This window comes from Pteronotus mesoamericanus, unplaced genomic scaffold, assembly GCF_021234165.1.
Source record: "Pteronotus mesoamericanus isolate MK-2021 breed Mesoamerican mustached bat unplaced genomic scaffold, CSHL_Meso_final contig_73, whole genome shotgun sequence".
Taxonomy (NCBI): domain Eukaryota; kingdom Metazoa; phylum Chordata; class Mammalia; order Chiroptera; family Mormoopidae; genus Pteronotus; species Pteronotus mesoamericanus.
Window position 1 is genome coordinate 9,728,023 of NW_026555245.1, and position 24,430 is coordinate 9,752,452.

The window sequence follows — 24,430 nt, forward strand, 5'->3', positions numbered from 1 at the left end:
AAATGTTGATCTCAAGAATATCATTGCTAATAAGAGTCAGGAGTCCATATGCCCCAATAGATCAAAACCTTGAAATAACTTAAAAGCTATGGTTCACCTCTAACCTTATACCTAGCTTCTATTTTAAAGATTGTTTTAAGTTTGAGCATTGCGGCTCAGCCTGCCTCTCTTCACTTTCCACTTTTCAGACCAAACTTAAGTCAAATCTAACCTGTGCACATGTGCAATTAAACCAATTTCAACAGTCACAATAGCATCTTATATAAATAAAAGCTAAAAAATCCCAAAAAGTCACTCATACAATGTTTTCTGGAGTTCATCAAAAACCTTAGCTACAACACCTGAAGAATGAACAATCCAAAATAGTCTACTATGAATAATGAACTACATTCTTTGTTATTAAAAGGATACATTTAAATTAATGTCAAAGATACCTCCATATACAGCAACATTTTTCTGGTCAGTCTCCATTATAAACATGTGAATATGGAATAAGAACAGCACGATAAGCTGAAGCTAAAACTTTGGAAATAAAACCCACAGACACATGGGAGAGAATGTGGTATATCAGCCATCGCCTTCCATCATGCAGTAAACAGAGTCTACAAATATCATGCTTTGGTAACAATTTCCTGCCTAATTACTTGACTTTATAAATTCCTTGCATATAGAGCTTTATACTTTTCAGAATGTCATTATCTTAGGGGGATAAAAACAACAGAATTTTGGACCAGAAGGAATGTTATTGTACACCCAGACCAAACTCATAGTTTTAAACATGAAGAAACTGAGGATCAGGAAAATGTCTTATCCAGCTAATCTTCAAGACAACCTTGTGTAGTTCAGTCAGACTGCAGTTAAGTAACTTGCTTGGAGTTATACTGTCAGTTGCAAAAGTGGGCTCAGCAGAGTGGTTCCTTTACTTCTAATTCCAGTGCTTTCACTATACCATGATGTTTCCTCTTACGGAGTCAGTCATCCTTTCCCACACTACTTCAAAAATAACCTCACTACTGCTGGATGCTGGGTGGTGCTGAGGCCGGCTGCTGAAACAGCTCAGGCTGGCTGTTCTTGTTTGTTTGTTAGGTTAACAGGGTCCAAATAGTTTAGTGTTAACATGCTACCTTTCTCCCTCCTAAACAGATGTTACATATGAATGTTTCTGCTAAAATAATTTGGGATACCCTTTAAAAATAAATGATCTAGCAAAACCAGGGGTTAGATAGCACTGTGTAGAGCCTTTGCATAAGGACCAAGATTTTGCTGAACTATCTAATGATTTGGTTGAAGTATCAAGTACTCCCCGGTACTTTAGAGAAGTTAGCTTGATTTAACATGCTATAATGTTAAAGGAAAAACAATTGTTTCCTTATTCATAAAAAGTATATATGAATTACCTATCATTTTTAAGAACCTCCTTCAAGAAATAAACAGAAACACAAAGGTAACCGCAGTCATTACACTGCAGTCAGAATCTGTAGATAACAAAATGTACAGTTACTGGTAAAAGGATCCCTTTTGCTTTAGGAAAGATGACTATGCAAACCTTAATTATTAGGTATAAATAAACCTAAACCAAATTTATCACAAACTTAGAAACACACAGAGAGCAGGAAGTTGAAAGACACTGGTGTCAGGATTTCCTTCTACTAGTATCCGTATTTCCTGTGAGACATGCCCCAGTGCTTTAGAAAGAGAACACTACCAAGAAACTACTGTGCAGAAAACACTGCTGACTCTCAAATCATACAAATGCAATGAAGTATCAAAGTTCTATCACAAAAAAATATTTCTGAAAAGAAACAAAGTAAAATATGAATAGATATTAGGAACAAATCACTATCAGAGAAGGCTTAAAATCTCAAACAACATCCAGTTGTTCCTCAGTCCACAGGGAATTAGTTCCAGGACATCCCTGGCCCTCAGTCCCAAATACCAAAATCTGGCAATGCTCAGGTCCCTTAGCTGGCCCTCCATAGCTCTAGGCTCGACATCCTCGGATTCAACGCAGTATGTGGTTGGTGGAGCCAGCAGATATAAGGGCTCATTTTAAAGTGCTAATATTAGTAGGAAATAAATTTAAGATAATTGGATAAAGGATAAGAACACATAGTTCGGCTAAAAACAAAAAAAATGGTGATTAATACTAATATTTTTTAAGATTATGGGGGATAAAAGGAAAATAAAATTCATCTGATGAAAGATAAAGTAAGAATGCCATCAAGCAAGAAAAGCCAACAAAATTCAGGCAGGTAATTGTAAATTAAAATGGTAAATTACCATTTCTTAATTATTTAAGACATAGACTTGTTCAAAACAATTTTATCTTTAGAAAAAAATGTAATCAATAACTTACAAAAAAATGTAATTGTTTGTAACAATAACAAAAATGTAATAAATAACCAGGAAAATTCAACCGACTCTTGATCAGCTATAGTAGAAATTCAATACCTTACCTCAAAGCTCAAAGATTTCATATATATAATAGGATAAATGTAAACAAGAGCAAAAAAGTGATGTTTAGCTTATTCTGTGAGGCAAGTTGGTTGAAAAACAAACAAATCGTATTGACTGTCATCATGAGGAGGAATTAGCCCTTAATTAACCCCTCATACCTTTGTCTCTTTCCATGCTAATGAGCTATTTCATTTGTTAGCCAAACTATAAACTATGCTTGCTGTTTACACAGGGCAGGAAAGCTCAGCATAACCCTGTGATGTAAAATCAAATATACTATCTTAAAAAAGATGAACTGTCATAAACTGTTTCAACTAAAACAGTCTAGAGAAAGGAATTATATTCATGACATAATGTGTGCATTGACAACAGACCAGTAATTAACCTAACACATTCTAGAAAAAGAGCCAGAGGGGTTGGTTAGAAATAATAATGTAATTGAATAGTTTACAAGACTCTCTCTAATGCATTCCAGCAGCACCTCTATGAGTAACGTTTATGATCCATAATAATATACATACTTGAAAACAACATTTTTTATGAAATACTATATAATTCAGAGGAGCCCAAATAACAGGTTTTATTGTTTCTACTGCTCATCAATTAGAGTATAAAAATTGCCTTGGTATTTTAACCAAAGTATTATATTATCTTCAAAGAAAAAAGATGGATAAGATTTAATGATGCTTTTATCTTGGTGAAGAGGAGACAAATGAGGAATAAAGAGTTATATAATGATGACCAAGAGCTAGCATCAACTGGTATTCGTCTGGAATAACAAAAACATAACAACAACGAGTTCTTAATAGACATTTTATTAATAATCATATACATTACTTCACTTGTTTTAATCTCTGCAACACCACCCAAGTACTCTTGGTATTATGTATCTCAACACCAAGGTACTGTTAAGTACTGTAATTATCTCTATTTTACAGTCTGAAAGCTGAGGTCAGACAAGCATGTTAAAAGACTATAAAGCTAATAAAAGGAAAGGTTGGAATTGAACTTGTTTATTTGGTTCCAGAATCCAGGCCCTGAGCAACACGGTATTACTCCATCTCAGACAATGTTATTGTCAAGATGAGCACAGAAGAACTGTATATATTCCAGTAGATGCATTGAGATTCCATTTTTACAACTCATTGGAATATGAGTTCAGATATCCCACAAGCTGTCTTATGTCTCTTGCAATGCTTCTATTTCAGGTACTACCTGGGGATCACTATCTCTTTGGAAAATTGGGCATATCTTATGTGTCTTTTGATTCTTAGAGTTCTTCAGAGCCTCACACGTAGCAACGAATCATCAACTGAGAATGAAGCTGTTCCAACATTATATGATTGGACTCGAACACAACATGTGTTTTATTCCCAATCACCAGAATAATAAAGTTCATTATTATTATTATCTTCCCATTATTATTATGGGAAGAGCAGAAACCTTGACTATTCTCTCAAGGGCTATAACCTTAAGATCTAGAAGAGTGTCTAATATATATATATATAATTAATAGGAGTTTAACAAATACTTGCAAAAAATAAATATATGACATTACATTTTTTCTTTGTATTCATATAAACTATGCTACCAAATCATCCAGCAAAAATTCAATTATAGATATATAATCATACATTTACTGTTTTGGAAATTTTAAAATTCAAAATAGCCTGGCAATTTTTTCCAGAAAGGTTAACTTTACATGAAATATCCAGTCACCTATACTTATAGCCCAAGACTGTAGCCTCATGAAATTTCTAACTAAAACAACTCTCTAGATCTGAAGTACCAAGAAATATCTAAATGTACACTTCTCCATATTGCTTCTTGTAGAGTTTTTTAGGGTTAATTTTCACTGAAAAATTGGTGCTAAGTTCATTTGTGTCATCATCAACAGTAAACTATGATAGCAATTCATCTGAATTTATAACTAAAGACTCTTAACTGACAAAAGTATACAAGGTGTTTCCTTTTGTTGATTACATTAAAATTTGCTTTTAGATGAATGAAAGAGGTCTGCAATCTAATTTTGTATGAAAATGAATTTTCATAGGACATTTGGCCAATAAACATAATAGACTTTTCACATGTAAACTAAAGTCTTCTAACAACACTATGGTAGTACTGTCATAAAAAAATCTGATTTAGCTTAATTAAACTCAATTTACACTGAAGATTTTAGTGCTTTCCAAAGTAACCAGAGAAAGTTATAAGGCAAAGCTTTAACACATCAATAGGGAAGTCATGGGTTGAGTCCCAGGCTACATTTTAGCACCATTATCTAAATAAAGGCCAAAGATCCTCAAACTAATACCTACTGCAGAGTTTCAGCTCTACTTGCATAGCTTCAGTATGAAGAAAGGAAGATTCAAGTTGAATCTACTTGAACTTCACATTTCAGGATTTCTTTTAAAACTAAATGTACTAAGTTTTCTATTTTAATAGTGTTTATCCTTCCTTAATATATTTAAGGAATGCAATGATGACAAGCTTTTGAGGGAATCAAATTAATCTCATTCAAGTTATTAAATTAAAAAAAAGAATTAAAAATTTCGTTTTACACTTAAGAGAAAATTGGAACCTCCCTTAAGTGGAACTATTGCCTCTAGAAAAAGAAGTAATTTCAAAGTCTTACTCAAAAATGTATTTTAATGTAATACTGGAGGGTTCTAAGTAGGGTGAATCACTCTATTGGGCCGAAATAAAGTTAGTGTGACCCACTACTAAATATTCAGAAGTATGGGCCTTCAAAAATGATGGTCAAAGACTCTCCAAGAGATTTCTGCTAACCTAATAAATGAGGTATAATAATTGTATCCAGGTGGCATAAGTAATCTCTATGTCCATTTGATCTCCTTTGTCTGAGACACTAAGAACTCTAATTTGCCTGGACAACAGAATTTGGCTCTCCATGTTTCTCATCCCATTCAGAAGTACGCTTCTGGAGAGGAGGAGCTCCAAAATGAAGAGTGAAATCCAATAAGTCTTTGTATCCTAGTTCTTGTGCACTTACTCAAAATTTCAGATGAAGCCACGAAGAGTTGCATCACTACTCTGGTGATCTGACTGCCTACAGTAAGCCCTTTCTCCAGATCAGCTGTTAATTCTCCTCCAGAAGTTAAGGAAAGGCCGCATCAGCTGAAGGCAGTTATTGTCCGATTGTAATTAAGGCAACATTTGAAGCTAATGATAAACATCTGTAATTTCTGAAAGAAAAGAAATATACAACAAACGAAAACAGCCTCCCTTCTACAAAAACTTACATCATGGCAACTATGATATCTTTGTAGGAGAAGTAAGAGATTCAAAAACAATATAGATAAAATTTAAAAATATCTGAAATGGATAAGAATATACCACCCTCCAACTGGACAACCCAGCTGTCAATACTCATATACAACAAAGGAAGGAGACAAGGTCGTGTCTCTCTCTCTCTCTCTCTCTCTCTCTCTCTCTCTCTCTCTCTCTCTCTCTCACACACACACACACTTTAAGGGGTAGAAGTTTTTCAAAGGTTTTATTTATTTATTTATTTGTTTGTTTGTTTATTTATTTATTTAACAGAATGGGAGGGGGAAAGGGAGAGAAACATCAATGTGTGGTTGCCTCTCGGGCACCCCAAACTAGGGACTTGGCCCACAACCCAGGCAATTGGGAATCGAACCTGCAACCCTTTGGCCTTTGGTTCACAGGCTAGCGCTCAATCCACTGAGCCACAGCGGCCAGAGTGGGTAGAAGTTTTTTTTTAAAGGTGAAAATATGTTCAATCCCAAAAGAAAAAGCTTCCGTATCAGCTATATAAATAAAGGAAAAGTTTTGCTGGCTATTTGTGCATTCCAGAAGTAAAAACCAAGCTTTCCATATTGGAGATGGGTCACTTTAAAAATCTTTACAAGTTAATAATTTTGTTTATAAAAATTCACAATAAAAATATATAACAGACATTTGTATATTTGGACCAAAATCACATAAATAAACAATTTAAAAAGGAAATGCACCCTCAATGGTGGAGAGTAAAAAATAACTTTTCTGAGCAACATTTCTTTAACAACATAGAAAATAATCTTTAATTTTTCAAAATGTGCATGTCTCCTGCAAAAGACTAAAATTGTAGATTAAGTGTATTAGCTAACTTATTCATAAGAGGAATTTAGCTTTATCCATGCAGTATGAGTCACTAAATTTTTAATTTAATAGAAACTAAATTTTTAATTTAATGTTTTACTGATATTCAGAAAATCTTTGTAGACATATGTAGTTAACAGGTTATTGATATATTACTATGGTAACAAATGCATGTCTAATTATAAAGAATACACTTAGCTTAATCTCTGATTTAAACACTACCACTGATTGTAATATTTTGAATGTGAAAATATGTATCTCTAAGATACAGAAGAATGACATAATGCAATTTAGTAAATGTCTGTTATCATTTCACTGCTTTGAATATGTATATGCAATGAAAAAGGTTACATTAAAAACAAATTTTATACAATTATTTTTTATTTTAAAACTTATCTGGAGGTATATTGTTGCAATATATATTTGGGTCAATATAAAATAACTGCTAGATAAATTTATCACACTGATAAATAATTATGGACATGAAAATGGTCTACCACATTCAAATACACCAAACCATAAATCTCTATAAATGATAATCATAAATTATTCTAATTTCCTCCCTGATACAGACCTATTTAAAATCATGCATTTTATTTTTCTTTGATTTCATACTATGTTTTGTATAGTAATACTTGTACTCACTGTACTTCATGAAAGAATCCATTCACTGAAATTAGAAATTCATGATCTAAATATTTTTAATTCGTTTCCATGTATCCCAAAGGTGCAGGGATAGAATAATGAATAATATTTATATTCTTTTATATATGCACCCCTATGTTGATTGCAGGTTATTTACAATAGCCAAGATATGGAAGTAAACCAAGTGCCCATCAAAAAACGAGTGGAAAAAAAAAGTTGTGGTACATATATGCAATGAAATTACTCAGCTATAAAAAAAAAAAAAAGAATGAAATCTTACCATTTGTGACACTATGGATGAGCCTACAGGGAGTCATGCTAAATGAAGTCAGTCAGTCAGAGAAAGGCACATACCATACTATTTCTCTTATATATGGAATCGAAAGAACAAAATAAGTGAACAAACAAAATAGAAACAGACTCATCAAGAGAACAGAATGATGGTTGCCAGAGGGAATGGGGGTTGGGGAACTGGGTAAAAAGATGAAGAGATTAAGAAGTACATATTGGCAGTTACAAAACAATTGCAGAAGCATGTAAAGTACAGCATAGGAAACATAGTAATTAATATTATAATAACTATGCATGGTGCTAGGTGGGTACTAGAAATACTGAGGGGAACACTTTGTAAAGTATATGATTGTTTAACTACTATACTGCACACCTAAAACTGATAGAAATGAATATTGAATGTAAGCTATAATTGAAAAATGGAGTAAAACAAACTGACATTCTTTTTATATACCCATCATAAGTATTACTTGATCTCAATGAATTATCTGTGTATCTTATTTAGACCCCATAGGACCTTTATTGTTTTTGGACTAAAATAAATTATACATTTGCAAGTAAATATATAAAACAAACAACAGAGGACTGAAGGGGCAGCAGAAAAAAGGTACTCAAATAAAATTTGGAATGGCTCTCTCTAGTCCTCCCATCAATACAGAAAAGTATAATGCAAAATTTCACCACAGGACTTAAAGCAGACAAAGTAGTATAGTGGCTACTACAGCAGTCATCATTCTTTAGTGTATATTACCTTTGGATGTAAATACAATAGCATGTATATCATGCTGAACATTGATGTCCTAGCCACAAATCAACAATGGCTCCATCTGCAGATTTTAATTACACGGCATAAAATCAACACTCAACATTGTATTGTAATAGGTGTTTTAACTATTTCAAAAAGTAAAATTTATAAAATCCTGGTTATTTTAAATATAGAAACAAATTGAAATTTATTCTGACTTCCTTTTCTTTAAGGAATATTAAAGTTGGCAATATTGTTCTGGATTTACATTTGTTATCTATATGCAATGTAAGCACTAATTAATTTTATTTACAGGCTCTTACAAACTTTCTATGGTGATGGCTAGCCACAATTTCAGGTAAAATTTTCTTACTGTCAGTTTTCAGTATGTTACTGAAGTGTCACACAAACACAACCAAATAGAGAGTGAGCGATTAGTTTTCCTTTGGGAAAACTCTTCTCTTTTTCTACATGTATGACATGATCACATAGAAGTTTGGAACGTAAATAAAGTTAAAAGACATGGAAAGGAATGGTATTACATACTTTCAAATACAGCTTTCTCACTTGACTTTCTTGTTAAGCAGATACTTCCATTTTAAAGTTTTAATTATTTATAGAGCCACTAATAAAAGATCTGTTTATTAAAGTCCCGAAGTTGAACTCTTTTTTTGTACATTTGCTGAGGAATAAGAAGATACAGTGGAATCTTAGCTGTCAAACTTAATTCATTCCAGAGATTGTTTGAGAAGTGATTTGTTTAGAGAACTGATTTCCTTCATTTGTCACCTTAGAGATGTGTAGCTGACCATACAGGTACCAGCATGAATGGGTTGCTGGGCAGAGAATCAAGACCTGAAATTTTGTTAGACTACCGAAACATGTTTTCTGTAAACAACCTGGTCAAGAACTGAACTGTTCGAGAGCCAAGACATTTGGGAACTGAGGTTTGATTGTATTTTTGTCCAGGCCCGATTTCTCCATCAAGAAAACTGTGGTGTAAAACAAAAAAACCCCTCATTTTCTATATATTTGATAAGAAGTAACAAAGGTATTTTGTCCAGGTCCTAAATCTCCATCAAGAACACACTCATGTAAAATGATAAAGTTATCCTTAGTCTCAAACATTTTTCTAATAAGAGGAACATAATATATTTTTTAAAAAACTGAGAAAGTAATACCTCTGGTCAAAGCAGCTTAAAAAGATATTTCTCTGTGGCAGGGAAACAGAAAGAAAAAGGGCAATTAAACTATCAAAGGACATATTTCATTTCTAAGGACTAAAAACAAGAATGGTGAATCCTTAAGACCACAAGAACAATACTAGAATATTGTTTTAAATCCTTTTATTGTTCAACGCATTTTAAATAAATGTAATCCTACTTCCAACTTTCTTTTCATTAAAATGGTAAGTCACTGATGAAATATCCAGGACTTTTCCAGGTAAATTTTTAAGGATCTTTATGAAACCTGTACCATAAAGTATCACAGGCCAACCACAGGAAAGTCATTTAACAAGTAGGTTAGCATTTTTTTCTTTTTAGAAAGGTCTTCTACCTAGCAAAGTGGGAATATAAGAAGCCAAGGAAGATATTCCTCAGGCATACACAATACATAACACGAAGCTGTATTCTTTATAGCTTCTAATGGAACCAGCAGGCTTTGATTTTGGCCAAAGGTGATAGAACAATGGGTGCCTGATAAATTGTCTCTGATACTAGTAGTGACTATTTTAATGTACAATGTTTTCATTTATTTATTTATTCCAAAAAGATAAGAAAATTATTCTGATGAAAATAATAATTAAACTATTTGTTACTCATTTATCCCTTAATCTTAATACACACAACCTTGGTTTCTATTTAATTTGAATGAAAGCTAGGCAGGTAGTAATTTCAAAAGAACTGATAATTTTTTAGTTCCCCTTTCTTAAGTTCAATTTTAAACAGTCACTTTCTAAGAAATAGAATATAGTGATTTACAAAAATAAAATCTTGATAAACTTAAGAACCTACACACATGACCCACGGACGTGAACAACGGTTGGGGGGACTGCATGAGGGAATGGAGGGTGCTGGGTGGAGAAGGGCAAAGGGGAAAAAATCAGGACACGTGTAATAGCATAATCAATAAAATATAGTAAGAAAATTAGAAGAAATTTAGAAATCATGGGCTGTATCAATTAAGTCAAAAGTTGAACAATTAAGGTAAATATTTAGTACAATCTAGCATAAGTCCATTATTAACGGAGTGATTAACGTAAGTCAAGTCAAACGTTCCTTTTTTTGATCCAAAAGCACTGCAGTCAAAAAGAATTAAATAACATACTAATAACAGTCATTGTCTTTTTAGAGGGTTTTTTTAAAAAATAGTAAATCTGATATACTAGGGAAATACGATGTACTAGTCCAGGTTCAGTAAAAAATAAAAATCCGTCAGTATACAAAATATAAAAATTTGCTCCCAGAGACATAGATAGCATTTTTCTACTATTACCAAGAAAAACTATGTCTATTATAAAAATTCTTTTGTGTTGAGTTACTTTGTATCATTTTATAGTAGGGATGTAGCATATGGATATGTAAATTAGTAAGTAAATATAATGACTGTAAAACCAACTTGGTTCATTGTTTTACATATATCATATGATATATATTACATACAAAAAAATAAAATAAAAAGTAAACAAAAGAACACTTTTTTCATTCTCAGACTATAAATTATCACTTCTGTGAAAAATTGTAAATGTTCCTTATAATAGTAGTCCAAACTATCTTTTTGGAATAGAACAACAAATTTGCATTGCTTCAAGTTATACACGTTTATTATCATTAAAAGAAATTTGACAAAAATACTTTTAAAATGCTAAAGAAAGATAAAATATTGGCTATTAGTATTCTCTCTTTTTTCACAATGGCATTACATTACAGCCCAAAACATGTACAAAGAACATTAAAAATGATGTTTTGCTAACGAACAGGTAATTTAAGATAAGGTAAAGCTAGTGAACATCAACAAAAAATTTAAGGCTAACTTTAAATCTTAAAGACAAACTATTACAAAACTACAAAATATATACAAACAAATTCTATAATATATAGTATACCATACTTTGGATGTAAAATACATTTTTCTGTGCTTAAATAATGCAATTATTTTGCTTTTTGAAAGTGTGTAGAAAAACATTTTGAAAAGGAAAAGTATTTTAACACACTGAAAATGACATAAGATTGTTATGGTAGCAGTCATACAAAACATGTTAATGAAACATTTTAAATGAAATGACAAAGAACACATAAATTTTAACATTTGAGTTCTGACTAATCATCATCATCATCATCATCATCATCATCTCTACTGCTACTGTGAGTCATAATCCATTCCCTGTAGACCTGAATTTTCTGTAAGCATGGCAAAGGGAAAAAGAAGCACAATGTTAGTTAAGAATGACACACTCCTTGGAAAACATATAAACTTATAAAATGTTCAAGGAATCAGAATAATTTTGAAGCAGACTTTTTAGCTCTGATAGGACAGTAATTATGGATATAACATTCCGTAACTTAACAGACCCAGACTAAACTCTACTGGTTGCTATATTTAATGTATAAAATAGTTTGGTGATACCAATAAGGTATTCTAGGGATAAGTTAGAATTATTCTATTTCTCTATTATGCAACTTCAGTTTACCACTAGGAAGCACTATAATAATGTGCTATTTTCTAGATAGAAAGATACACAACAAAAGTGTATTTTACATTTAATTATTATATAGGGGCATATATAATTTAGTAAACACAGAGCACTATTTTTGGGAAATTAGAAAATAAAAGGAGAAATATTTGTAAGTATTCAATGTATCTAAATTCAATTCAATTTAGATACAATATTCTAAATGTATCACTGTTAAATCACTAAGATTACCTCCTAAGCTGATGAGATTTTAAATGCTGTTTCTATGTCATCTAATACTTTACCACAGCATTCATATATTTTAGAGCATTTGTTAATAGTACAATAGAGTTTTGATTCAAAGAGGCACTGTTACCACCAAAGCAACAACCCAGTTACAGCTGTAAGAGAACGTTAACCACGAACATCCTAAGGCATCTGGTAAATTCCTATAGGTATTCCATCTAATACTGTTTAATTTTGTTGAAAAACAGTAATGGCTGAGAAGGACTATGAGTTTTTAGTCAATTAAAGAGCTCTTTTAGCAGTAAGTGCTGAGACTGGCCTACTAAAAAGAATACACACATTTTTAGATATACAATAAAAAGTCATGACCTTTAAATCCCAAAGTTTAAAGCTTCAAAAAGCAATTAATGAAGATGTAGAATAAACTGTCAGTGAAATCCAGTTATCAACCATGAGAAACGTTTGTTATCTCATGGCTTTTTTATGTATTATAACACATAATCTGTTTTCTAACAATGATGATGTATTTCTAAATTCTTATTTACTTATACTTATTTCCTATTAAGTTTATTAAAAGTTTCTTAAATATTTTTAGTTGTTTAAAAGATGACTTGCTAACTATTCAGTCTAGTAAAATGTAAGTAACCTGTTCTGTTCTAAAAAGGGAAGGCAAGGACTGAGTAGAAATATGTGTTTCAAATGTATGAACCATAGGTTAGTTCTGCAACATTTCCCTCTTCCACAGAATGACACACTGCCTCTGTAAGTGCAAAATGCCCTTGAGAGCTCAGCCTCCCACTTGATTGCCAGTTCCATCTCAACATGGAGTTATTTTGATGCTTTAAAAAGTATTTTAAAAACAATGTAAAATCACTTTACTAAGTACCACACATTAATTCAATGGTTATGCTTTACTATATTAGATGAAAGTACATTTTATGCAAAATTATATACTCTGCATGCAGTGAGCAAAATATTAAAGTTTTAAATCTTTAATCACTTCAAATATGACAATATTTAAAATTTTAAAGCTATAAAGGAAGGGTTATAGCCCCACAGTATATTATTACCCTGAATATTTTCAAGTCTATACAACGTAATGACTCCTTGTTTTCAAAAATAATTTAATTTAGCGTTCTAAATCTAAACCACACAAACTACTTTAAAATGGCATAACCTATTATGATGTATATTACCTATACCATAATCCAGATTTTTAAGAAGTCCAATTCACTAGTAATAAAGTAATCTAAACAGATATAATATTCTACCACCCAACTGTCTATTGTTCCAAAAGATAATTTTCCTTGCTAGAAGATGTTGGCTTGTGAACTACTTATCAAATTCCACAAGGTTTTAAATGGACTATATAAGCATAAAGCAGAAAGAGCGTTTTGGCCACTTGAGCATCTTCAAAAGAAAAACACACAAACTTCAAGAATTCGAATTGCAATGGTCCTGATTTTTCTCCTTATCCATGCCGAATTGGACATGAGAATTATATTTGGTAAAAAGCTCCTACTGGTTTGATAAAGAGAAGGAAGTACCCTAAAACGAAATGGTATAATTGGCTAAAATGTACCACCAACTACGAGGGTATACAGGCACAAATGGCTTTCAACAAATCTACCAAATCCAGCACAGAACTAAGAATACCCTGTGAAAGGTCAGATTCACTAAAAATCCTATACAAAAGTTACCAATACAAAAGCTTTTCTTTGTATTTAAAACACTGAAACAGCTGTACGTAGTTTGTAAATTTTAAGACTACAATCTACTGTTGGCTTTCACTTGCAAAGTCATGCATTAACTCTTTTCATATCAAACTTTTTGATGCCTGTAAAAAAGAAAAAAAATCTTATAGTAAATAAATGTATATTAAAACCTAAGCAAATATAAGTAACTTATAAATGGAATTAAGCAAATCATATAGAAATTTTAAAAATCTAATATATATTGAAGCATTATAGCGACTTTTAATAAAGCTAACTTGACCAAAGTAATTTTAACTTACAAGTTACCCACCTGTAACATTTGATTTCCAGTACCATCCCTCAGCCTATAAGGTCTGATAACTCCATCTTCATTAAAGAACCTAGGGGGTCGCAGACTCTGCACTTCATCAGAAGTATCTGTAGCCCTGGAGGGAAAAAAATGCAATTTGATTTTTAAAAATATTTGAATGTTCATAAGCAGTATTTAAAATGCAGTTACTAAAAACAATTTTCTTTTTGATAAAATAAGACTGTTATATCACTTTTCTTTCAAAATTTGTCTTTATGCCACAAATAATGTAAATTCTCTAGAAAAATGTAGAACAGTAATGAAGTTTGTTTATAGTCCCTCTTGGACTTTGTACATCAGAGAATCAGCAAATGAGTATTGCGTTATCTTTTCTGATTTAAGAACTTTAAATCCTTTTTCTTTTCCTCTGATACTACCTAGTTCCTCCAGTACAATGATAAATATAAGAGAGGTTTTCAGGCATCCCTTGTCATTCATAACATAAAAGAGAAACTCTCTAAGAGTTCTCCACGAAGTACAGATATTAGCAACATTTCTGTTTTGCTTTTTAAACACACCTTTTGTCAAGCCAAGAGAGTTCATTTCTACTTTTAGTCTGCTTATAATAATTATTTGGTTGTTACTGTTTCTGAAAATCTTGAATGGGCAATAAATTTTAAATGAGAATTTTTTTCCTGATCATTGCTGTGACCATATGGTTTATTTTCTTTAATCGAAATGCTATAAATCACATTACATGGTTTTCTAATGTTCAAATACCATCAGATCCCTCATAATTCTCCTTGGGCTTGATATGTATTGTTTGAAACACATATATGCATCACTGAATTTGGTACTTGAATATTTTATTAAATGTTCTTAACTTATGAACCTACATGAGAATGGTTCATTCATTCAACAAATATTCATGATACCTTACCACATAATGTATCTATCTATCTATCTATCTATCTATCTATCTATCTATCTATCTATCTGGACACATACGCATGGACAGTATTTATATTTCAATTAAAAGCTGAGATTGGCAAAATGGGTAAAAAATAGGGTCTGGCAGAAATAACACCTGCTTGAGTGCGGTCGGTAGGGTAATAATATGGGTGTAATAATTTACAGTTTTAATTTGAACATTCCACCCAAAATGTCATATGGTATGCTTGAGTGTGATATTGTTATGTTACAGAATTACATGCTTATGATTTTGTAATAAAAGAGTTTGTAATAAAAAAGGGGTGTTATTTGTGCTGGACCCTTGTTGGGGACCATTTTGTGTGGTATCAGAAATTGTAGCCCCGTGTGAGCCAGGCCTTTTAAAAGGGCCTGTAAGTCTCAGCGGGAAAACCGGAAATGCTGGGTGGCAGACACGACCCAATACTAGCACTGAGCGTGCCCTGGGAAATCTGGCCTAAAGAATGCATTATATTTACTGAAGCTTGCTCTCCTTTCACTGCCCTGATAAGAAAAAATCAAGTGTTTGGTCTCAAAGCAGGAGAAAAGATTCCTGAGCCCCTGAACCTTTGGCTTAATGACCATCTGATGTCAATATGTCTGACAGACCCTAACCCAAGGCTGATCTATATACCCTTGTTATTGTTATCTACAGCTCTTTGACGTGGATTGGTAAGCTTTGCACATATGCTGTATACCCCTGCACATATCATTCTCAATAAAAGGCATTTCAGAGAAGGGCTCAGGGCATTCCCCATTAGAGGGAATAGCCACTCCCTTTTCTTGACAGGCAATTAGTGTCTAGAACGACTCGTTATTTCATCCACGGCAAACTGGGGGTCCCCCACAGACTCTATTTATGCTGTTCATTAGAGACTCACTTTAGAGTCAAAGAAACAATTAAGTTGAATGTAAAAAGATAGAAAAAAGATATGCCACATGAACAATAGCCAAAGAAGAGCTGGAATAGTTATAGTAAGATAAAAAAAATTAGAGAAAAAAAATTCTTATTAGACACAAAGAAGGACAATTTTCCCATGAGAAAAGGGTCAATAATAAGTCAGAAAGATAGAAATACTGTAAACGTGTAGGTACTTAACAGTAGAGCCTCTAAATACATGAAGCAAAAACTGACAATTGAAAAGAAAAAAAGACAATTCAATAATAATACTTATTTTAATATCCAACTTTCAATAATGGATACCAAATAGACAGAAGATCAGCAAGGAAATAGAAGACTTGAAGAACATTATAACCTACTAGCCCTAACAGACATATCTAGAACACTCAATCCAGTAACAGCAAACTACATATTCTTTTTTTTGTTGTTGTTGTTATCATTGACACTATTAGAGGTGTCTTCCACTTCCCCCACTTTGCTCACCTCCGCCCAGCACTTGCACTTCTATTCAACACTGTACTCAGGGTTTTAGCAAAGGCAATTAGGCAAGAAAAAGACACAAAAGGCATGCAGATCAGAAAGAAAGAAGTAAAACCACCTGTGTATACAAATGATATAATCTTATCTATAGGAAACCCTAATGAATCCACAAAACAACTATTAGAGATAATATACAAGTTTGGTAAGGTAGCATAATACAAGCCCAATACACAAAAACCAGTTGTATTTTTATATACTAGCAATACACAATCCAAAAATGAAATTAAAACATTTATAACAGCACCTAAATAATAAAATACTTAGGAATAGAATCAAGAAGAGAAGACACACACTGAAAACTACAAAAAACTATTGAAATAAGTTAAAGATCTAAATAAATGGAAAGACATCTATTTTCATAGATTAGGTTTAATATTGTTAACATGACAATAATCTCCAAGTTGATCTACAGATTCAATTCAACACCTATCAAAGTTCCAGCTGTCCTTTTTTGCAGAAATTGACAAACTGATCCTATATAATTCATATGGAAATTCAAATGTCTCAGAAAATACCTAAACAATCTTGAAAAAGGAGAACAGAGAGGACTCACAATTTCTGATTTGAAACCTTACTACAAAGCAGCAGTAATGAAAACAGCATGTTATTGGCATAAGGATGGACATATAGAACAATGGAATAAAACTGTGCATCCAGAAATAAGCTCAAATTTATGGTTAGTTGATGTGGAAAATGGTACTAAGATCCCTCGATGGGGGAAAATACAGTCTCTTCCACAAATGGTGCTGGGACTAGATGTGCACATACAAAAGAGTAAATTTGGACCCAACCTCTCTTCATATACAAAAAATAATCAAAGTGGATCAAAGACCTGAATTTAGAAGATAAAACTGTAACTCAGCCAGAAGAAAATATAGGTGTTAATCTTCATGGCAGCTCAAGCAACCAAAGATACAGATAAACTAGATTTAATCAAAAAACACTATCAAGAAAGCTAAGACCAAACACAAATAAGAGGAAATGCCGTCTAGTTTCCAGAATATAAAGAACTCCTACTATTTAAAAAAAAAGAGACAACCACCGAATCAAAATGTGAAAGAAGCTGAGGAGACATTTTTGCAGGGAAGATATACACCTGGCCAATAAGCATGCACAAAAAAAATGCTCAATATCATTAGTCACTTGGAAATGCAAATCAAACCACAATGAGATACTTTACACTCAACAGATTAGCTACAAAAAGAAAAATGGAAAATAGCTAGTGTTAGAATGCAAAGAAATTAAAAACATTCCTTACTGGTGGGGATGTAAAACAGTGCAGCTGTGCTATTGGACACTGGTAGTTCTTCAAAGAGTTAAACACAGAGTTACCACACCATCCCAGTAATTCCCCTTCTAAACACTATAAACCCGAGGGCACTGAAAACATATGTTCAGACAAAAACTTAAACATGAATGTTCTTAGCAGCATTGTTTATAAAAGTCTGAAACTGTAAATTACCTAAATATTCATCAGCCATTGACTGGTATATCCATACAATGCAATATTACTTAGCCATAAAAATGTTCTCATTAATGCTACAATATGGATGACTTTGAAAACATCATAATGCTGGGTGAAATAATCCAGCCACAAGAGTCCACACACTGTATGATTTCTTTTATATGAAATGTCCAGAATAGGCAAATCCATAGAGACAGAAGAGCAGTAGTTGTTATTGATTGAGTGGAGTGGGAAATGGCAAGTGACTGATGACAAGCACAGGGCTTCTTTCTGGGGTGATGAAAATGTTCTGGAATTATATAGTGGTGTTGGTTGCAAAATCTTGTAAATAAATGAAAAATACCTGAAATGTACATTTAATATGGTGTGTTTGTACAATATGTAAATTATATCTCAATTTTAGATAGACTAGATATTAGGGTGTTTAAAGCAGCATTATACATTATGGGGTTATATAAGAGGGAGGTAGATGTAGCTATAAGTTATAAAAGGGCAACACAAGGTTTTTGTGGTGCTGGAGTTGTTTAGTATCTTGAGTGTGGTGGTGGGTACACAAAAATACATCTGATAAAACTGTATGGAATTAGTGTATATACAAGCAAATATGTACAAGTCAAACGGGGAAAATCTGAATAAAATCAGTGGGTTGTATCAATGTCAATATCCTGCTTGTGATTCTGTGTTATAGTTTTACAAAATATTAATCACCATTGGAGAAACTGGGCAAAGTATAGTGGTGTGAATAGTGGTTCCCAAAGACACCAGTCTTGAATCCTTGGAATCTCTGAATGTTATTTTAAATGGTCAAGTCCATGCCTATGTGATTAATTTAAGTATTTTGAGATGAGGTGATAATCTTGGGTTATCTGGGTGGGCTCTAAATGTCACCACAGGAGTCCTCCTACGAGAGGCAGGAGGAGGTCAGACATACAGAGAAGGTGATGTGAAGATGAAGGGGGATACTGAAGTGATGCAACCACATGCCAAGAAATGCCTGCAGCCACCAGCACAAGGTGTGAGGGGCAAGACGCAGATTCCTCCCTCCAGGAGCGCAGTCCTGCTGACCCCTTGATCCCTGACTTCTGGACTTCAAAGCAGTGAGAATAAATCTCTGTTGTTTAAGCCATCAAGTTGGTGATATCTGTTACAGCAGCCACAGGAAACATAATATAGTGTATGAAGAATCTCTCTGCATGTGACTCTACAATTATCTTAATTTAAAAAAAAACTACTACACCGCAAGCAATAGTATAAGTGCTGTGGAAGCACAAGAGCCACTGCATTCATAGAACTTATACAGTAGCAGGAGAGACAAATAAACAAGGGAAAATACATACTGTATTAAACAGTGGTAAGAGCAAAGAGAAAAAAATAAGAGAGGGACGAAAGATGTTAAGCATTTGAGGTGGGGGTAAGGGATACTTTGAAATTTTATGGTGGCCATGGAAGGTCTCGCTGGGAAGACAACTTTTGAATAAAGAAAGTGACCATGCTAACAAGCAGAGGGAAGAGTGTTCTGAAGAGAAAGGAATAAGTTCTGTTTTAAGTTCCATGTCAGATTTTCAAATCAATATTCTTTCATAAGATCAATAATATGGCGGGGGGTGGTTGAGATTTTGAGATTTCTCTTAATAGTATAAGAGATGGTCTGTTTCTTGGCTTTTGAACACCACTTTTTCAATTATTCCTCTTACTTTAATAACCATTCTTTTTCAGTCTCCTTTGCTGGATCCTCTTTATTTCCTCAACTACTACATGTCGATGTGACTGAGAGCCAAGTCCTTGGATCCTTTTTTTTTTGGTCTCTTTACCACTCTCTTTCCTTAGATGATCTCATCCAACATTATGGCTTTAACCACCTTAATATAGGCTCATGAAACTCAAATTTTTAACTCTAGCCAGGACCATCTCTTGAACTCCAAACTCCTCTCTCATTAACTATTTGATGTCTCCATTCAGATGTCCATTAGTTAAACTTAATACACTCAAAACAAAGGTTCTAATTCCCTAAAAGGAATAACAACCCCATCCTTCCAATAGTTCAGAAAAAATTTAGAATTATCGCTGATGATTCTCTTTCTTTCATATCCCACATCCCATTTATAAATTAATCCTGTTACCTTCAAAACACATGCAGAACATGACCCCTTGTAACAATCGCATCTGGGTTACTTCTTATCATTTCTCATCTGGGTTATTGTAAAAGCCTCTTTATTATCCCCTTGTGGTTTATTTTTAGTATAGCAACCAGTTTGCATCATTCTGCGACAGGACAGTAAGAAGCTAGGAAAAGTCCTGGGCAAGTGGAATACAGAAACTAAGACAAGAAAATCAAACAAGGCCAAACAATTTGAACAACTTATAGCCAGCTAGTGAATTGCAAGACCTATTCTTCCCTAACCAAGGACACTTGAGAGCAAATGGTTTATACCTCTCCACCCTAAAAAGAGAATACATAGCTTATATCACCCTGGTCGAGAAAATAAAGAACACAAATCCAATTAATGCCATCTGTGCCAGCTAAAACCGTGAACAGATGAAGTCAAGGGAACAAATAACAAAAACCTGCTTAGAGCCAGACAGACCCAAGATAAAAATGAAACAGTAAAGCAGACCAAAATATAATCCCAAATGCCCTACACACTCATTTTAATGCAGCAGCATATTAAAAATACACCTGGAAAGCTGGTGAATATTCTGAAACCTTCCCCTAACATTCTTGTCACAAAAAGAAAATTAAAAGCCCTCAAGGCAAAGACCCAGTGTGGCTCACTCTAGAGCACGCCCATGCCCCTTCTCAGGCATGAACTTTTTACTTTCTCCTAAACTCAAAGGGTCCCCATTAGACTTGCAAACAGGGGAGCAGTGGGCAGCAGCAGCTTATCTGAAGCTTACCCACTGATCCTGTCTCCAAAGGCTGCTTTTTTTCTTACTTTCCAGTGGTCTAACAGCACACCCATCTGAGCTCACTTCTTTCCTACCACATTTCTAGGGAGCCAAAGCAGAGCACCACCCTGGCTCTCTCCTGTTGCTTCTTCTACCTTAAGTCCTTCCTTAATTCATTGTCCCTGCATGTAATAAACATTCTCAAAATCACCTGGACTCGTGAAATGTTTCCTACATGAAGTCAAGAACCCACATACTACAGGCTAGTCTGAGGCAGACCTGCTCCAGACTGGCCATATCTGGTAACAGTTTTTCTGTTTTCCAAAATCTTTCAAAGTTTCTTCTTACTTAAACACACACACACACACACACACACACACACACACACACACTAACGCCAATGTCCTTACAGTGACTTACCATGCCCTATATAATCTAATTCCCTGCTCATCCTCTGTAGCACCTTCCCAAATTTCTTTGCTCGCTCTATTCCAGGTGTACTGGTCTAGCTGTTCCTTCAACAGGCCAAGCATACTCCTGTATCAGAATTTTCTACCTGTTGTTCCCAATACCTCCAACGTTCTTCCCACCACGGCCCACTATGGCCCACCACCTTACTTCCTTGATGTTTCTCCTCAAATTTAATCTTACTAATGAAACTTCCCTGAACGTCTCATATATAAAATAGCCACCTTCCTCCCTATCACTTTGGACCTCTTTATGCAGTTTACTTTGCTTTATTTTTCTTAATAGAATTTTTCACCATTTAGTATATCATATATTAATCGGTTTGCTTATTTTCGTCTATACTTTTCCATTAGAATATGAACTGTATGAGGACAGGGACTTGGCCAATTGTAATCATATCTAGTTCCCTGGCTGATTAAAACAGTATATAGACATATAAGATGCTCTCTTAAATGTGTTAAATCAATAAATATTTTATTTATATATGTGTTTCAGATCAAGCTTGTTAACTGTGCAAATAATTTTACTTTAATTTTGTTTTCCTGATATATCAATTATTGAGGGAAATGTTAAATCTTCCACCATTATGAAAGATTTGGAAACTTCTTGTAATTTTCTCAGTTTTTGCTGTATAAAGATTGAATATATAGTGAGTTGAGTGCAAGTTCAAAATTGTTAGTATCTTCTTGATTAGCTATTCTTTTTATCATTAGCTAATTATTTTATTTACCTAAAATGATGCTGCTTTTTTATCTTAATGTCTATTTTATCTAATATAGCAATCATCTTCAGAAATGGTATTACACTGCTTAATGCCAATCATTTCCTTTCCAATTTGTATCTTATTATTTTTAATATTTTGGTTCTAATATTGTTTCTATATAGTTCAGATTTATTCATTAAATTATACTCATACATTTGACTCTTGTAACATCTTTTTTCTTTCAATGTCCTTCACAAGTACATTTTGTGTTAGTTTTTAGTCTTATTTTTCTGAAAATGTTTTATTTTGCTTAAAGGAAATGTAGCTGGATATAGATTGTATGGTTTTAGATAAATGTAAGGTTTTCTAGCAGTCTGGGTAGACACCTGCATAGATCTGTATATATTTTGAATTCCTTATGTTTCATGGACTTTTGATCTTCTCTGAGCACTATGACTCAACACATTTGTGAAACTAAAGTTACAGGTAGAATAGACTGTGAACCCTTTTTTTTCCAATCCTACTTCTAAATTAGGAAACTTGAAACATCCACAATTATGGTAAAAGAGTATGAAATAGTGACTTAAGAGAAGCATCCAATGACAATATTTATCTCTTTAGAGCAGGAAGAAAAAGAAAAAACAAAAGGAAACAGATTAGGAGGATAGCCACCCACCTAATTTTCTAAATTAGGTCTCATAAGCATGAATTTAATCAATTGCAGTCCATGCTGCAAACTTCTAGAACAGAGGTAACAACAATGCAAACACTAAATTTCAGCCTTAAGCTAAATTTAATTTGGAGGAAAGAGGTCATATTTTAAAATTTGCACAAATGAAGAGGAATAGAGGAAGTGGATGTGATAATCTTTAACAAAATATTATGAAGGAAGGGTGAACGCAAATGGGTCTGAACTCAAAACAGAAAATGTCATTCTTTGTTCTGCCACCAAAAGAATCAATATTATATTTGCTGATTTTATAAATAACATGTAGCATTACATTACTGTAATGTATTCTGATCAAGATAACAAAGCTTGCTTGCCAAACCTTTCAGGCTGTTGGGGATGAATGATGAATAAAAGAAAACTCTATCAAGGCAACAACTTAAAAAAAAACCAGAAGGAATCAGGAAGATCATATGCAACTTGCTATATTATAGGTTTCATAAATAGATGCCTTGAGCCAAATGGCACGTTTATTTCATTTCTCAGGGTTTAAGCATTTTACTCATACCCTATATCAAAGAAAATTTACCTTTTTATTCCCTGAAATGTACTGCTAGCCATGTCTATGATGCCTCCAGTTGGCCTTGCCACTGCTCCAACTAAACCTTTGCCAACACCTTTAAGGAAACCAGCTGCTCCTCCTTTTTGAGCTCCTAGGAAGAAAAAAGACAAAGTTAGACAATTATATCAAGAATAAAAATTGAATCAATTTGTGAAAGACTTGGTAATATATATAACTCAAAGGAATTACTATACTTGCCTTTGATTGGTTTTGTAACAATTCCTGTTATGCCACTTACAAAACCCTAGAAGAAAAGCACAACTGAAAATTAGTAATACATTCACATGATGCCTTGGCAAACCAAGTCTGATTTAAAAAAATACAGAGTTCTGCTCTCTAGATACCATAAGAATTAACATATTTCCTAAGCATTTTATTTAAACAGAATGCTTTTGGAGGCTACTGACATACTTTATGTAGGCTAAACCCACTGTTCCTCCAATATCCACAAAATACTCGAAGGAGTGAAAGTTCCTCGTCTGTTTCCTTAGTCACAGAATGTGGCTTTAAAAGCTATTTACCGTGATGTTCATACATTGAGACATGTCTTACAGAAACTAAACCTTTTCCTCCACGAGTGATGCCTTCTCTAAGACCAGCTGGTTGCTTATTCATGGCTTCTCTTCTCTTCTGTTGGTAGTCTTCATCCATGGTCATAGCGGCTACCCCTTTCGCCATAGCACTGGTGATTCTGGAGGCAGCACCGGCTAATCCACCTAGCAGAAATTATCATGTATATTTTTAGTAAAGGCAAATATATCATTACTTTTTAGCATAATCATACTTGGGAAGCATTCTGTTTCTTACCAACAGCTCCACCAACTAATGCCTTCAATCCTAGTGCCACTCCCTCCATAAACTCTTCAGGACCCTGGATGGCTCCCTAAAGGGTTAAAATTTAGTAACAACAAATAAGGTTATGTTTATTTTTAAAGGTGACATAATTGATATAAATGAGGAAAATAGTAGTGACAAAAATAAAAGAGATCCCTGAGAAAGTGATACCAGCAGAAAACTTCACGT

At 33.4% G+C, this 24,430-nt stretch overlaps 1 protein-coding gene across 3 annotated transcripts in view; it reads right to left on the reverse strand.

The window, feature by feature from the left end:
- The window catches only part of VPS13A (vacuolar protein sorting 13 homolog A), a 217,821-nt gene that overhangs the window by 13,067 nt on the left and 180,324 nt on the right, over positions 1-24,430 (reverse strand). For 2 of the 3 annotated variants that reach the window (XM_054583005.1, XM_054583003.1), the window contains 5 exons: positions 24,215-24,290; positions 23,960-24,123; positions 23,606-23,651; positions 23,375-23,498; positions 14,208-14,322 (listed from right to left, as the gene is read on the reverse strand). In XM_054583005.1, coding sequence (XP_054438980.1) covers positions 14,208-14,322; positions 23,375-23,498; positions 23,606-23,651; positions 23,960-24,123; positions 24,215-24,290 — 525 coding nt within the window. Of the gene's footprint in view, positions 1-11,401; positions 11,665-14,207; positions 14,323-23,374; positions 23,499-23,605; positions 23,652-23,959; positions 24,124-24,214; positions 24,291-24,430 lie in introns of those variants that run through there. The other variant, XM_054583006.1, reaches the window with a different exon arrangement.